Source organism: Takifugu rubripes, chromosome 19 (genome assembly GCF_901000725.2).
Source record: "Takifugu rubripes chromosome 19, fTakRub1.2, whole genome shotgun sequence".
NCBI classification, from domain to species: Eukaryota; Metazoa; Chordata; class Actinopteri; order Tetraodontiformes; family Tetraodontidae; genus Takifugu; species Takifugu rubripes.
The window spans coordinates 15,166,351-15,183,090 of record NC_042303.1 but is presented as its reverse complement, the minus strand read 5'-3'; the positions used below and the strand labels follow the sequence as shown (position 1 = coordinate 15,183,090).

At 49.4% G+C, this 16,740-nt stretch overlaps 1 protein-coding gene across 1 annotated transcript in view; it reads left to right on the top strand.

Annotated features, from left to right (window-relative positions):
* The window catches only part of plxna1b (plexin A1b), a 122,381-nt gene extending 106,445 nt beyond the window's left edge, over positions 1-15,936 (top strand). Inside the window, exons 20-32 of the mRNA XM_029826087.1 lie at positions 223-457; positions 2,620-2,762; positions 3,627-3,883; positions 6,256-6,322; positions 8,328-8,474; positions 8,795-8,954; positions 9,054-9,157; positions 9,352-9,448; positions 10,565-10,755; positions 12,208-12,377; positions 12,478-12,690; positions 12,765-12,915; positions 13,023-15,936. Of these exons, the coding sequence (XP_029681947.1) occupies positions 223-457; positions 2,620-2,762; positions 3,627-3,883; positions 6,256-6,322; positions 8,328-8,474; positions 8,795-8,954; positions 9,054-9,157; positions 9,352-9,448; positions 10,565-10,755; positions 12,208-12,377; positions 12,478-12,690; positions 12,765-12,915; positions 13,023-13,118 (2,031 nt within the window). The 3' untranslated portion in view covers positions 13,119-15,936. The remainder of the gene's footprint in view (positions 1-222; positions 458-2,619; positions 2,763-3,626; positions 3,884-6,255; positions 6,323-8,327; positions 8,475-8,794; positions 8,955-9,053; positions 9,158-9,351; positions 9,449-10,564; positions 10,756-12,207; positions 12,378-12,477; positions 12,691-12,764; positions 12,916-13,022) is intronic.
* Positions 15,937-16,740: the final 804 nt, after the last annotated feature.

Below are 16,740 nucleotides of genomic sequence, written 5' to 3'. Positions count from 1 at the left end.
CAACCCCGGGACACAGATGTTGCCTCCCCCATCCTAGATAGAAAAAGGTTGCAGGGAATTTTGGCCTGCACGCAGCACAAGTTAGCGTAGCGTGGATTGGCAGTATAAGTGCAGTGAGAGGTTTGGCCCAGCGTTTATGATGCCGTAATCGCCGCCATTTTAAACGTCCATGTGAAACTGCCAGTTTCCTTTGTGTCTTAAACGGTTATTTTTTTTGTTTAGGTGCGAGTTGGTGGTTTTGAATACTCACCGGGGACACTGCAGATCTACTCAGACAGCCTGCTGACGCTGCCCGCCATCATCGGCATCGGAGGGGGTGGCGGCCTCCTCCTGCTGGTCATCATCATCGTGCTGATCGCGTACAAGAGGAAGTCGCGAGACGCCGACCGCACCCTCAAACGGCTGCAGCTGCAGATGGACAACCTGGAGTCCAGGGTGGCCCTCGAGTGCAAAGAAGGTGAGTGTGAGGGGGAACTTACCCTCGTTGGCCCAGTTCTTTTCCATCTTCCTGTAACTTCTGTCACTGCTGCTAACCTCAAAAGCTCCAATTCAACAGCGTGGAGTTCATTTCTCTCTCCATGTTCTGCTTTTTCTCGCTGCCAACCGTCTCCCTGCTGTTGGGTGGCAGCAGTTTGTGGCAGAGTGTGTGTGTGTGTGTGTGTGTGTGTGTGTGTGTCACATGTGCGCCGATATTGGTGTGTTTCCAGAGGAGTACTTTGATCTGGGCCAGTCACCAGATGTTGGCTCTCCACCTCATGAGGGAGCCGCCTGGCTGGCCTCGCTAACATGCACACTGAGGGGGGGGGGGGGGGGGGCTGGGCTGGAGGTTAGGTACATACAGGCCACAGAGGTGAGAAAATGAGCAGCGGCACAGGGGAAAAGCAGAGAGACTCACCAGTAGATGAGCATATATTCATCTGGCAGGAGGCAGCAGGGATCCAGTCGGAGTGATGGTGTTACTGGGTCGTCTGGCGAGGGAGGGAGAAGCAGATGGAAAGATGAAGTCGAGGAACATTGATAACTCTAATCAGACTGGGTTGGCTTGAGAGCTCACATCACTTGTTGCCCATTTTCCTCAAGTGTAATTTATGTAACGTCCATCCAGTTCAACTCATCTGAAAATAACATCTTAATTGATCCAAAAACATTTTAAAAAGATGTACAATTTTTTTTATTTTATGATAAACTGATTTTAGGGCCACAGATCATAGTCATGGAACCAGTAACCAGTTCTGACTGCTAGAAAGCTAAAAGAAGGATTTTCTTACAGTATATATTATTCATTAAGTATTTATAATTCATAATTTCTTCTGAAGCTTCTAAGCTTCAAGCCTCATGCAATAGTTATTTTGTTTATAAAGTAAACTTTTGGTTTGACTGTGTGATGGGATCTAGATTTTAAAAAGAATGGTGGACATTGATGTAAACAGTGAGCAGTTCCTTCCTGGTCAGTGTGGAAACCTTCCTGTCAGATTTCCGGGTGCGCCTTTAAAAAGTTGTTAGAAACGAGCGATAAAATCTGCTTTCTCCGTTTCAACATCGATGAAAAACACCCTGAAAGGCTGCGGAAAATGTCGAGGCGCTCGCCAGAGCGACAGTTTAATGTTGTTAACAGTGTCAGGAGGTGACAGCCCGTGTTTATTCTGCCGGAGCGCACGTGAACTTTGTGCCCCGCTCTCTCCCGGCTATCTCCAATCACCCGCGCATTAAGTCGCACGGCGGGTCAAGCGGTGATTGGCTGGGGACGTGTGGCGGCGAGGCCATGTGACCTGACCTTGTCTGTTCCCCTCGATCACCACGGCATGGACGGGGGAAGGAGCGAGGGTGATAAATAAGGAGGACCGTTTGGGAGAACGCGAAGGAGACGTTGGCACTGTGGGAAAGATGGATGGCGTCCGGAGAGATCCGATGGAGTCAGCGCGAACACAACTGCCAGAAGGCTGAGATTGAGAGACTGACGGAGGCAGAGGAGGCGACCGCGGAGAAGGAGGTGACCTCTAGGATTCAGAAGGAGGGAGGAGAGAGGGAGAGAGGAGATAGTGTGACAGCAGCCATCTGTTTGTCTGGGCTGTAGTTCACTATTTGTTTGGGCTGTTCACCCGTGTGTCGGTGTAATTTGGATGACACTGTAGGACACAAACGGCACAGCTAATGTAATAGTTCCCTCCTGAAAGAGTTCGGAAAGTAGAGCCAGGCTTCGCTCCCACGTATGATGCAGTGCTGGGTTCCGTCCCGAGACAATAGTTTCCCCAGAACACAGAATGGGGTCAGAACATTCTGACTGGGAATTGGAAATGTGTGAAAACACCGACACGTGCGCTCACATAAATCATCTGGGCGCTGGGTTATGTGTTCAGCTGAGGGGCAGGACACAGAGTGTGTGTGTGTCTGTGTGTGTGAGGTGCGATCGTGTAATGTGTGTACTCACAAGCTCATGTTCCCTCCTGAACTCGCCTCCAGCAACCAAGTACCACAGCACCCTTCATCCCTGCTCCTTTTCTCCACTTTCCTCATGCCTCCATTTTTACCTGCTGGTGCACCTCCGCTCATTTGTTCTGTTCCTTTACCTCCGTGCTGGCGTCTTCTCCCAGTTTAACCACCCTCTTGCTCTCTCCACAGCATTTGCAGAGCTACAGACTGACATCCACGAACTCACCCAGGAGCTGGATGGAGCCGGAATCCCATTCCTGGAGTATCGCACTTACGCAATGAGGGTCCTCTTCCCTGGGATAGAAGACCATCCTGTGCTCAAGGAGATTGAGGTAAGGAGCAGCAGAGACTGGCACACAACCGGGCCAGATGTTGCTAACGTTTCCGTCACATCTTCAGCCTTCGGCATCTAATCCGGGAGGCAAAGGCAGATGATCGAAACCTCAATGATCTATAGATAAAAAAGCAACTGTGGCGGCACCAACCTGACAGAACCGTATCTGAGTTGTGTGTAGAGGAGACAGAATGCTTCTACCTGTCTGAGCCTGTTGACGGTTCTGAAATAGCAGCTCAAACACATTGGGATGCTTCCGCAGGAGGAGCTCGCTGATGTTCCTCACGCACGCTCCACCCATTTGTCCAGAAACGCGCACCTTCCCTCTGCCGCGACGCATGCACAGCGTGGACCGCAGCAGCAGGGGCTCCGAGACGCCCGGTATCTGCCCGCGCCATCACCTGTGTTCCAACAGGGGAAAGTGTAGCGTGACATTGGATTTTCATTTGTTTGGTCCAGGCAATCACTGGCCACAGTGGTGCACGAGCAGGCAGATCAATTTCTTATTACAGCATGAAGCTCACATTCCCACTTCAAACCTCAGTTCCTCTTCATCAGAGGGGGAGGCCTCCTACGTGTCCTCAGAGAGAGGAATTGGATATAAGAGAGGTGCTGGAATATCCAGATTATAAAGTGTCATTTCACCAGTGCAATCCCTGAATAGAGCCATTCTATGAGTGCTCCAGGAACATGAGTTTTCCTGAATGTGATGGAATCCTAACACCCTGATCTCACAATGATGCAACATTTTTTACTCAAGAATGTAGCACAGCGGTAAAATTGGCCCGTATTCACCTCTTCTTTTCCTTTTTTCTTTTTTAAACATCACCCCTAATCTTAACCTTTGTTTCCTTCGGTCCAGGTGCCTGCAAATGTGGAGAAGGCCCTGACGTTATTTGGCCAGCTCCTGACCAAAAAGCACTTCCTGTTGACCTTCATCCGCACCCTGGAGGCACAGAGGTCCTTCTCCATGCGAGACCGGGGCAATGTGGCGTCCCTCATCATGACGGCGCTGCAGGGGGAGATGGAGTACGCCACAGCCGTCCTTAAACAGCTCCTGTCTGACCTCATCGACAAGAACCTGGAGAGCAAGAACCACCCGAAACTGCTGCTCAGGAGGTACGAAAGATTGTGCATAAACATGTCGCCGGTAGTTTCCCCGCTGAGGGTTCAAGTTCGAGGTTACGTCCCTTTTGTTTACCTCCCGGGTTCACACTGACCTTGAGCAGAGGTGCTCTGCTGGAGGGGAGCAGAAGAACCAACCAGAAAAACAAAAGTTTTCCAGAGTTCTGATGTAATTCTGCGTGGCTGTGCAGGTTGGTGCACCTGTATCCTGCTGTCAGAGGACAGTTCCAGCCTGTTATCACATCAGTAGAAAACCCTACCTGCCATATTTGAAAGTGACATTGGCTGTAAGTACAACCAGATCTGGGTCTTAAGGACACACCGGGGACAGATTAGAGTCAAAGACATTAGTAGACAAGTGTTTTACCTGAGCACATTCAAGGAGAGAGTGGGTTTTTTCTGTATTTGAAATGTCCTGGATCCATAATCTTTTTCTGGTCCCTTTGGAATAATGAGCATTTTCCTCGCTCTTTTTGCGGATCGAGGCAGCACCAGCCGAGTCGTTGCCGCAGCCTCTGAGCCGCACATGCGTTTTTGTGCCGACGTTGCACAGAAACGCAGCCGTCGGTGTCCTTTTACCTCCGACAGCTGAAGTTGAGGAGCAGTGGGCAGGGAGCGTAGCTTTTAGAGGCTAACGTGATGTTACCTTGTCTACCCTGTCGCTGTCAGAGAGGATTACACCCCTGAGCACACACACACACACACACACACACAGTTCCATCAGCGCTGCAGTCAGAGGCCACTCTCCTCCCTCAGCAAGGATGGGATGGAAGTACAAGAAATGTAAAATGGAGATGAGAAGGATTACTATGAAGAGAAGCTGGAGGATGAGAGAAAAGGGAAGAATATAATATTGAAGAATGATTGACAGAAAGAGACGACTACACAGACCAGAGCTGGATCGATGGAATGAGGCGCAATAAGGAGCAGGCCGAGTGAGGGCAGCTGAAAGATGCAGTGTGAGAAATAAAACATGAGCACCTGCAGACTCTCAGGCAGCACAAGATACGTGCGTTCAAGAAAAGACTAAATTTGAAGAACGGCCCGTCTCCAAATAAATTAGAATTAGACATTCAATGTTAAAAAAGTAATATATTTTCATTCTTCCATCTCCTCGGAGAGATATTTAATTAAAAAAATCTAATCAAATAAATGACTCACTAGCAAGTGCGCCCGTGTAAAGCATTTCCAATCCTCTCCTGGGGCGTACGGGCACAACACGCCGTCCCTGCTAACTACGGTAGCCTCAGGACCTGGCCAAAATAAGCCGGGCGGGGGGTACGCGCTCTTCACCCTGTTTTCTGTTTTCCTCCCTCTGACTATTCCACTGTCCTCAATGGAAAGCAACGCTTAATACGGCCAATGCTTGTGTGAAATCTTTGGAAGGAAGGTTGTTTACCTGAAGGAGACGATGTTGTGAGTCAGCCCCCATCTTGTCTGGACGTGCCCCCGAGCATGTTCTGTCCAGGTGTGTTCACCTCCGTCCTCCTCCAGCCCTCCGTTTCCCCCCCTGTTCCCTCATCTTTCATCCGCTGCATCCGCTGACAGCCGTGGAGAAAGCAGGCTGCTCCACATACTTCAAACAGGGAGGCTCGCAGAGGCGTAGGAGTTCACGTCTCATTCCTGCTACAGGCCTTCGCCGCTTTCACAAGCACGTTGGCCTACTTTCCTGTTTCTTCTCTCAGTTTTGAAAAAAAATGGAATCTCAATTTCTGAGTCGACAAAGTTCTTCTGCTGCTTGGAATCAACAGAAAGGGTCGGTGCCAACAAGAACAAGACAAATATTCAGCCTAAATGTGGCCCAGGTAGACAGAGGACTCTGGGTGTGGAACAAAAGGACAGCGAGGGGAGCTAAATCTCGGAACGACGACAGCGAAGGAGAAATAATCACTTTTAAGCGCTCCTCCTCCCCCCACACAACCTTACAGCTGGTCTCCCTTTCAGCTGTTTAACAAATTAGGCACAATAACTCCCTAATTACAATGCCATTTAATTGCTTTGTTTTTATTTGCTGGTCGTTACCATGTGTCTGCGTGAGAGCGTGCACGTGCAGAGGTTCCCCTCATTACACGGCAGGTTTGTGATTAACGAGAGAAGTTACCAAATTATACTAATTGCTGTATTTTTAATGAAGACAAGTTTGCTTGAGGTGGAGAGGCGCTGGAACAGGGGAGGAAATCGGGGGGTTTGTTTGGGGAAGACAAATTGTTTGCACGTGCTGGAGACAGGAAGTCTTATTTGTGTGATTGATCAAAGCGTTAACGCCGCCCTTAAATCCCTCGTAAACCTACTGTTGTCTTTTCCACACGGTCGGTCCGTCACTTCCTGGTTCGCGCTCACCGTCTCTCCTCTTTTTCCTCCCCCAGGACGGAGTCGGTGGCGGAGAAGATGCTCACCAACTGGTTCACCTTTCTGCTTTACAAGTTCCTCAAGGTAAAACTGTCCATCCCAGCAGAGATGCATAAATCTTTTGAAGCACTGCTAATACCTGCCGCTGTTTTGGGAGTATAAAAGGTGCTCCGCCAGCATCCAGGCGCTCCCAGCTGCAGCGTTAGATAAGCCGTAAGCACAGAGCTGCCTATCCTTTACCTCTGCCTGATTGAGCAGTCTGCATTTTGAAACGCTCTTCACACGAAGCTACTCATGTTGTGATGACTGTCGCACGAACCCGTCCTCTGGTTGTGTCCTTCACTGGTGTGTTTTACAGCCGTGTGTGTGTGTGAGTGTGTGTGTGTTTCCTAGGAGGCCTCACACAAATCATTCTGTCTGCTCGTCTCCTCCATTTGATTTTTTCCCCTCTGATATAAACTCAGAAAGCACAATTGGAGCCTTTAAACACTTTTTAGCCTCGTGGACATTCAAACGGGGGCTGACGTTAAAAGTTTGCAGCGGGTCATTCTCATCAGAGCAGCCCTCAAAGGTGGAATCAGAGTGTGTGTTTGTGTGTGTGTGTGTGTGTGAGAGTGAGAGAGAGAGAGAGAGAGCTCTAGGTGGGACACCACACACAGAGGGGAGGGGGACTGCGATGCTAGGGATTGTTCTCTAAATAAGAGCTGCGCTTATGAACTTGAGACAAAAGCCACAGAGCAAAGACAGAAACATGGCGAGGACACCCTGACAGATGTAAAATGAGGTTTGGAATGAGTCTCAGGTAAAGTGAGCGGGGAGGTGGGGGTGCTGAAGGTTAGCCAATAAGCTTTTATCTAACCTCTGCAGTCCGGCGTCGCTCCTTCTCCCCAGTTTTCACGGCTCACACAAGTGAGGAGCCTGGAACAATTTCAAGGTTCATCCAGGTGTGAATGGAGACGGATAAAGGTCAAGTAGCTGTTCAAAGGGAGGAAATAGATAAAGTTTTTACCTACCAAAGGGAACACGAGTAAAAGAAAAATCCTTTTATCCATTACCCCGCTGGACCAGCTCACTCCTGCTGCTGTGGATTGTTTGAGAGGACATTTGTGTTTCTGTGTTGCCTTCAAGTCCTCTGGCAGAAGAAAGTGAGAATGCTGGTTTAACTGGAGTGTGAGGCAGCTTAGTTCACCGTGAGCCTGTCAGGATGACTGACGTGTGGATGGAGGAATGTGCTGATGTGAGCAGAGCGGGATTTAAATGGCACTTCTTCTGCCTCACGAAATGTTAAATGTAGCAATAAATCATCGGTCACGCGTCTTTAATCTGAGACGGAGAGCGTGTAGAACGTCCCCGCAATGTGGGGAAAAAAAATAACAAGTCTGATTGATCGGAGCCGCGTTCCCTGATTCACCAGAGGAACTCTTGACTCCAGAAGACGGCGGTGTTCTCCGCTCGCCGCTCCTTTTTCTTACTCCCACCACGCGGATCTGGGAGTCGATTCCAGAACCTTCTCTCTTTGAGGTGACAGTGTGAAGCCTTGGGTGTAAAAATAGTTGAGGGTGAGGAGGTAGACGGATATTTACACAGCAGCAACAACAGGATGGAGAGATGTTAAATGCTTCTGGCGCTGCAGACTGATGCTCGGCGAGGAAATCAGGAGCGAGCAAGCGCGTCGGCAAAGGAAATAGGAAGGAGGAGAAAGTGTGAGGAAAAGATGGTAATCTTAAAGAAATGAGGATCATTTTAAGGCTGAGGAGCCGACCGGGCCCAGTCGAGTTAGGAGGAGGTAAAAACGAGTCCCGGTCCCAGCGCTCGTTGCCTGGTTGACACGTATCACGCAGCAAAGTGCTTCGCGCAGCATTTTCACGCCGTGGTTGTTAACCTTCTATTAACTCCTCCATCATTTGCCTCGCTCGCTCCCTTTCCGTCTCACAGTTGTCAACGTTTTGCTGCGCTGCTCCTTTTTTATTGATCCAGCCGAAACATTTGCATTTACACTAGAAATGATATTTTCATGTGTTTCCCCCTTCTGTCCTCCTCCATCATCGTTCTGCCTCCTCTGACCACTTCCTGTGTGTTTTTCTTCCAGGAGTGCGCCGGCGAGCCTCTTTTCATGTTGTACTGTGCCATAAAACAGCAAATGGAGAAGGGGCCAATAGACTCGATCACCGGAGAAGCCCGCTACTCCCTGAGCGAGGACAAACTCATCAGGCAGCAGATTGACTACAAGACTCTGGTAGGTCGGGTCTGGAGAGTCGATACACAACAGATGCCTAAACTATTTCCTGTTTAACCTGGAGGCAGGTTAATATTCAAGGTTGGTGAGGTAGTTCGGCTCCGGTTTTCTCACATTAGGATCCGGTGGCTGACAAATGGAAGTCCTGTGATGGATCCATAACTATAATAACAAAAGCTGCATACGCACCACAGAGTATTGATTGAGGAGGGGTCAACGGTCAGGAGTCAGCGCAGGGTCACATCAATAGTTAACACTCCCGGCGTGTTGACTTTCTAGTCTAAATGTGATGGTTGACCTCTTGACCTCTGCACCTGCAGACGCTGCACTGCGTCAACCCAGAGAACGAGAACGCCCCCGAAGTGACGGTGAAGACGCTGAACTGCGACACGGTGACGCAGGTGAAGGAGAAGCTGCTGGACGCCGTCTACAAGGGCACGCCGTACTCGCAGAGACCAAAGGCCTCCGATATGGACCTGGGTACCAACACACACACACACACACACACACACACACAGCTGTCAGCTTCACTGCTCGGGGGCAACAAACACCACCTCACCTGTCTCCTGTGTGGGACAGAATGGCGGCAGGGCAGGATGGCTCGCATTATCCTCCAGGACGAGGACGTCACCACCAAGATAGACAACGACTGGAAGAGGCTCAACACTCTGGCTCACTACCAGGTATCCCAGCCCCATCCAATCACAGGAAGAACTCCTAAATGATTTATTATCGCGCCTCAATCATTTTTTTTCAGACAAAATCATTCAAAAAGTAACTTGAAAAGCCAGATTTTGAGTGCGTGATTGAATTAGAATCCTCCCCCTGGACCTGCTATGCAGCCGTAACTGCAGCCGTTCTGTAAATGCCTTTTCAGGTGACAGATGGTTCCGTGATTGCTCTGGTTCCCAAACAGAACTCAGCCTACAACATCTCCAACTCCTCCACCATTACCAAGTCTCTCAGCAGATACGGTGAGTCTGTGTGTGTGTGTGTGTGTGTGTGTGTGTGTGTGTGTGTGGACGCATTTAATTTTTCATCTCTGCTTGAATCGAATTGCTCGTTTCCGTCGTTATTGGTGAAAGTCCAGTATTTACATATTCAGAGCAGCAGACCAGATTTTTCTATTTTTTAGAAAAAGGAAGAATCTTTCTTGTGGTTCCCGCGCTGCGTCCCACAGAGGACGGCGTTCGTGACAGCTGTCAGCAGCACAGTTGGACCCTGAGTAGAGCGGCTGGTTCTGTGTCGCTGCCAATGGCTTCCTGGCTGTCCGGCGCCTGCACTGACAGCCTTTTTATTGCCGCTCACTCCTCTGATGTCAGTTATACGTCACCCGTCGAGCGTTTTTGGGGAAAAAACGTGTTAGAACTGCTGCGAAAATCCCCAGGATTCCGACGATGACAGAAATACCTGCACACCACAGGGAAATGCAGGATGGCAGGGCGTGGCGTTGCATTGTGGGTAATATTGTCCAGCTTGTGCTGCAGTGCCAGAGCGATTTAAGGTGACGTTTACAGCTGAGGTCACGTCAGCGCTCGGCAGAGACCGAAGTGACAGCGCGCGTGTCTGCCTGCCGGGACGGCGTATTTATGACGGATAAATGCAAATCCACATACCTTCCAGCAAGCGTTGCGTAATAGACCCCAATTTCTTACTTTCTTCAGCTCTTTCCCACTTTCCCAAATCCTTTGCTTTCCCTCAGCTCTGCCTCAGTGACATAAATACCCGTTAACCCCCCCCCCCCCACCTTCCCAGGTCTGACATTTTAAACCTCTCCATCTCTTCCTGCTTCGGCGTGGACGTGAAGCGACAAGCGTTCCGACCGGTACTTTAATGCTCGCGTGACAGAGGGGGGGCGATTTAAAGGCGGAGCAACATGAAAGTGGAAGAAGTTCTGACCTTTTGCAAATGCGCTCCAAAAAATCTCTCTGAGATTTTGCACCCTGGACCTTCACCCAGATTCCTTATTCATGTGTGTTTTATAGCAGGGCAGCTTCTAGCTTAATTCTGCTTTTATACCTTTGCAACATTTCATCTTTTGGCTGATGTTTGTTAAATTCAGAATGATTTTAATGTTTTAATCACTCCAGAGAGCATGCTCAGGACGGCGAGCAGCCCCGACAGTCTGCGCTCTCGGACCCCGATGATCACCCCCGACCTGGAGAGCGGCACCAAACTGTGGCACCTGGTGAAGAACCACGACCACCCAGACCAGAGGGAGGGGGACAGAGGCAGCAAGATGGTATCTGAAATATACCTGACCAGGCTGCTGGCCACCAAGGTAGGTAGACCCCGCCCTCAGCGCGTAGCCCTGACCTTTGTTTAGCACTTCACTCAGAGCTAATTAACATTTTTCATACCCTTTTGCACAAAGATGCACATTTGCACGGGGTTGAACGTGTGTCTTAATAAGGAGGATGACCTTTGACTATTGAGTTGTTTGGCTGCTGTTACAGGGGGCTTTTTATGGCTCAGACCCGAGATCGTTACTCATTCGATCACAACGTTCGGGCGCTGAGAACTTCTGCTCAGGTTTTCAGTCTGTTCGTCCTCAGATCAGTTTAGGAGATAGAAACAGGAAAACTGTCGCTGGTAATCAGCCCAACGGGTCTTTCCAACTAGCTGCTTCTCACTAGCGTTGCAATGATGCCCAGTTCCTCTGAGTGGGCGTGCTTCCTCATGATGCACGCCGTCATTAAACATGTGCAATCGGTCCATTTACGTCGGTCTGTTATCGCTATGCTACAGTCAGGCTAACCCAGCAAACATGCAGCAAGCAGTCAACTGCTATGTCGCTAACTTTTTTGTGAATTGTTTGGTTCCTGGAGATCGGAGGCCGGATTGCCACCTATCGTAGCAGAATCGGACATGCGTTTGTCAGGAAATCGATTCCTCCGCCTGTATCCTGAGACGAGGACGGAAGTCCAATTAAAGGCCGTAGACGAGCCGCTCGTAGCTCATCTTAACCGTGCGTGTAAATGGAGCGTGTCAAGCTTTTTATTCTCATTTGCTGGTTCTTGTTATCTCGAGGGATTCAGCTAGCCTTGGTGCTTCCTCTCTCCAGTGTTCCAGTCATTAGTCCTGGATTTCCACTCCCTCGGCTGCAGGTGGGAAAATGCAAGGTTAGCAGCGGTGGCGTGATTATGAAATGCAAAGCAGTGGAAGCTAATGGTGGGAGCGCGACTGCAGCAGTTTGTTCTTATTTATTACACCCCCACAGCTGCAGTGGTCCTTGTTAGGAACCTGTTTTGTGGAGGAACAGAGCACATCTACATGCCACCACTGGCCAGTTTTAATTGGCTTTTGTTAAAAGGTGAACTGGGTGTTTCAACCTCAGAAGATTGTGAATGCTGGCAGTTGTGTGATGCGCTAAAAACACGTCAGGACAGCCTTGAGATGAACTCTCATCGGGACCCATCCTAAATACCACACGGAACGCTGAGCACGGAGCATCACAGGCTCGGGAAGTCGGAGTAAAAAGCAAAGTAGTGTTCATCTTTCAGACATCAGTGCTGACAGCCGACTGTCAGCAGCAGAGAGGCTGCTGTTTAGCTTTGTGACGGCTCAGCGCCGTCCTCTACCTTCCTTTACCTCCACATTCTTCAATAAAAAGCAACTTCTAAGGGTCTTTCTGCAGTCGTGCCATCTGCTTGTGTGGACAGATGATGTTCTAATGAACGTACAGATTTAGCGGGAGTGCGTTGGCTAAGCTAGCATTGCTGTTTGTGCTCAGGGCACGCTCCAGAAGTTCGTGGACGACCTGTTTGAGACCATCTTCAGCACAGCGCACCGAGGGAGCGCCCTGCCTCTCGCCATCAAGTACATGTTTGACTTCCTGGACGAGCAGGCAGACAAACACTCCATATCAGACTCGGACGTGCGGCACACTTGGAAGAGCAACTGGTGAGTGCGCCTGCACCTGCTGTGGACGGAGCCCGGCTGGTTTGTGTCATGTTCTAATGGAGTAATGGAGTTTGTTCTCCCTCTGCTTTAATCTCATCAGTCTTCCGCTGCGCTTCTGGGTGAATGTAATCAAGAACCCTCAGTTCGTGTTCGACATCCACAAGAACAGCATCACAGACGCCTGCCTGTCTGTGGTGGCTCAGACCTTCATGGACTCCTGTTCAACATCAGAGCACAAACTGGGGAAGGACTCGCCCTCCAACAAGCTGCTGTACGCGAAAGACATCCCCAACTATAAGAACTGGGTGGAGCGGTAAGCTGACCAGCTCAAGACTCCGATGGCTTCGTCTGTGAAGCGCTCGATTAAACCGGGTTCCCGTCCTTCAGGTACTACTCCGACATCTCCAGGATGTCGGCCATCAGCGACCAGGACATGAGTGCCTACCTGGCGGAGCAGTCGCGGCTGCACGTCAACCAGTTCAACAGCATGTCGGCCCTGCACGAGATCTACTCTTACATCGTCAAGTACAAGGATGAGGTGAGGAGTCGCGACTCCAACGGCTCGTCCGGGTTCAAAACCCCGAACCGCGACGCTTCCGACGCGCCCGCAGCGTCTTTCTGACCTCTTGACCTTTCCTCCTGCAGATCCTGTCGGCGCTGGAGCGGGACGAGCAGGCGAGGAGACAGAGACTGAGGAGCAAGCTGGAGCAGGTCATCGACACCATGGCGCTGGCCAGCTGAGGACCCTTCGGCATCTTCCTCTCCTCCTCTTCCTCCTCACTCCTCCTCTCCATCAGTCTGTCCCACTCGCTCCTCACACCCGACGGACAACTCCAACCCCCCCAACAATCCCACAGACGAACCGCAGACGGACCGAAGCAGTATACTGCGAAACGGGGGAGGGGTTCGGCAGAGATGGGCGGGGCCTGTGTGCGCTAGCGTGCGAGCGTGTGTGTTTGTCTGCAGCCACGTGCCGTGTGTGGGCCGGTGTCTGGACGCTTTCACACACGCACACGTGGAGACGCGCGTCGACTGACAGCATCGTTTCGTGGACATTGGTGTTTGTTGTTTGCTCGATTTTTTTTTTTTTTTTTTTTTCCCCCTCCTTCATGAGTTTTGTGGTGGTGAAGCGGCGATGGAAGCCTGGAAAGGAACTCCGCACTTGGCGCCACGAGCAGGAAGGACCAATCTGTGATGAGCCAATGGAGAAAGGCTCTTAAGGTCATGTGACAGGTGTCACGCTTTTAAAGGTTGTTTTTTTTTGTTGTATAAATGTAGTCGACTGCCCACTCTCTGATCTCTCGCCACTTGTATTACTGCTGAATTTGCACAATTTACAGAACCATTACAAAGGAAGACGATATAGATATATATAAAATACAGTTACGTTTTTAACAGATTAGTAAGAAGACTCTTGCTTTTCCTTTTAAAACACGCGATAAAACGTAGAGTTTAAATCATGATTTGATATTTCAAGTGCGAAAGAAAAGAACAAACAAGGAAAAAAACCAACAAAAAAAGTCGTACTGTGCCATGTTTTCTTTGAATGTTGTTTAGTGCAAAGACATTTTGTTAAATGGAATGTGCTACCGTATGATGATTCTTAAATATGAACTTGCCTAGTGACTGAAAAGTTGTCGAGCAGTAACCCATCGTGAGGTCCTTGTATGAGGAAAAACAAAACAAAAAAAAAAGTAGGACATCTTGAGGGCCGCTCACGACTCGGACATGAAGTTGCCGTTGCTTCCGAGCCCCATCAGTGCAATCGCTTTGGTTTTAGAACCAAATCATCAGGACGGTCGCGTCCCGGCGGCCGGGGCGGCGCAGACGCCCCCCTGTGGCCACGTCGCACGGCCTGAAAAAACATCGCCAAGGCTTGTTGCCGCCGTTCGGCGCCGTTTACGTCTCCACGGTGGCAGCAGCGGGTCAAAGCTTAGCATTGTGAATACCAAAAGAGAGGCGAAGAACGACGTACCGAGTGCTTCTCTCCACCTCTAACGTATCGATTGGAGTCAGCGAGGGGGGGTACTAGCTTTTACCTGCCGGGGTGGGGGGAGTTTCGGAGACGCGGGGGTGGCGGTTAGCTGAGTAATCCTCCCCTCAGCCTGCAGCTCTCGTTTGGAAACTAGCCTACTGCCATGTGTGGCTTAAGCTTTTTTTTATTCTTGCTATTCTCTTAAGAAGATTTCTTTGTTTTCCTTTTGAAGTCTTGAAGTCAGGGGTTTTGACTTTTGGTGGTTCTGATTTTTTTTTTTTTTTTTTTTTTTTTTAATTATAAATTGGTTCTGTTTTCCGTGCTTGCCGAAAAACCAAACTGTGGTCTGTTTTTGTTGTTTTTCATTTGTATATTGAACAAACGCCGTTTTGTCTTTTTGTTCCCAAAACTTGTAAATTGTACATTTTCCGGTACGCAGAAGAGGAAATTCTTTTGGTTTGCCTGATGAAGTACTTGACCCAACGGGAGATTTGATTTCCTGATATCAAGAATCAAAATGAAACTGTTGCATCAGACGAGCATCTGTGTCTTTGTGGTGAAAATGTGACTCGCTGCTTTATCTCTTTTGTATCGAACATTAGGGCTGTCGTTTAAATGCCGTCGCTCTTTTCATGCCAGATTCCTTAAAAAGAAAAAAAAATCTGCCACATTTTATCGTCCAAGATTTGTGAGAGCACAACTTCCCGGATTATTCCCACCGCATCTTTTCGTTTACACTTCTGAGGCGCGACGTCTCTCGCGTCAGCCTCCTTCAACTGGAAACTTTAGTTTGTACCTGCCGGGAAATTAAAAAAAAAAATCTGTTAGTACTGCAAAACCTCCACTTTTTCTGTGGTATTGTCGAATTTGCAGGGAAAAAAAACCTCATCCTGCAGAAGCTCGCGTCAGCAAATCAGTCGGGCTTGTTAGCGGACACCTAAAGGATCCTTATTTTGTTCTCAGGTTCACTCACTCTTGCGTTAGTTCCGTGTAATTTGGCAGATGAAATGGTTCAATGGGAGAGTTAGCTTGTTTGTGTTTGCATGGCTCCTCCTCCAGGACCTCCCCCTGCTGCTTTTGTCCTTCATTTGGACCTGTTTGGTGGAACATTTGACCCGTATTTATTGTGTCGGAGGTCGTGGTCAGCATGCTTGTGTCTGGGAGTGTTTGGCGGGAGGAAGCGGGCCTCGGCCTCACATCAGGACGCTCGCGACCGTTTCCTGCTGGGCCTCCAGACCGGGCAGAGCGCTCGTATCACATTTGAATCTCCTTCGATGTGCTTTTAACCTCCCCAGAAAAAAAAGACAGCAACCTCAAACACCCTGACATAATCCTGTTTTTCCCCTGCTTCCTTCTTCCAGTTCTTTTATCCTTTTCTTTTGTACTGTCAGTGGGAGTTCTGTAGAATCCAAGGAAACAAACATAAATTCTAGTACAACTCAGAGTTTCAGACTTGAAGCAACTGTCACAAGTTTGCAGGTTAACATTCATTGTGTAAATATTCTGTTATTTCCTATTTTGCAGATTTACTACTTGTAAATAAACACATCAAGGAGAGATTAAACATTTTTTTGCTAAATAAAACGCAGCTGGGATTTTCTTTATTCACTTATTTTGCAGTCGTCTGCGAGTTTCCCAAGAAGTGTCGAATGGTTTGATTTTCTTTAAGGTTGTAGCTGAACCATTTAGGACCTGAGGGGGCCACGTCTGGACTTTTCCTGTCCTGGACTCCTGCACTGGCACCACCAGCACAAAGGGCAGAACCCCCAGCTTCACTTTTCTACATGAAGAGCAAGTGTCCTCACCTCATCCTTCTTTTCCAACAAGGTTATTAGCATGTTAGCATTGAAACATGTCTTATGTCTCCTAACAGCAATATTACGACAACTGGGATTATTCTGCCGGTACCTGAACTTCTGGTCATATTGTTTTGTAATTTTGTCCAAGCTAGCCGACTGGTTCTGATATCTGCCCAGCAGCAGCAGCATCCAGTCGACGTGGACCTCAGGTTTGATGGGACAAACCCAGAGGAAGGACCTTCCTGCTCACTGGGTGCAAGAGAAACCACCGTCTGAGCACACTTGCATTGCAGGTTCTGGCTCCAGGCCGTGCTGGTACACGAGGCCCCTGGATCTGGAACAGGACCCAGACCCGGCCTGGATCCGAGCTGTTCCCGTCAGTGAGCCTGCAGCTGGACGGCCCCCATCCTCCATCCCTGCTTTTCATAAACCCAGCAGCATCATTAATCATCCTCATGTCAGAAGACTGGAGTAGATGTTGGGGGGGGGGGGGGCTGCTCCCTGGAGGTGTTGATACTCACACATTTACCCCCCCAAGCCATACATCACACTTCCACTGGCCTCTGATAACGTGGGCACTCGCGCGGAA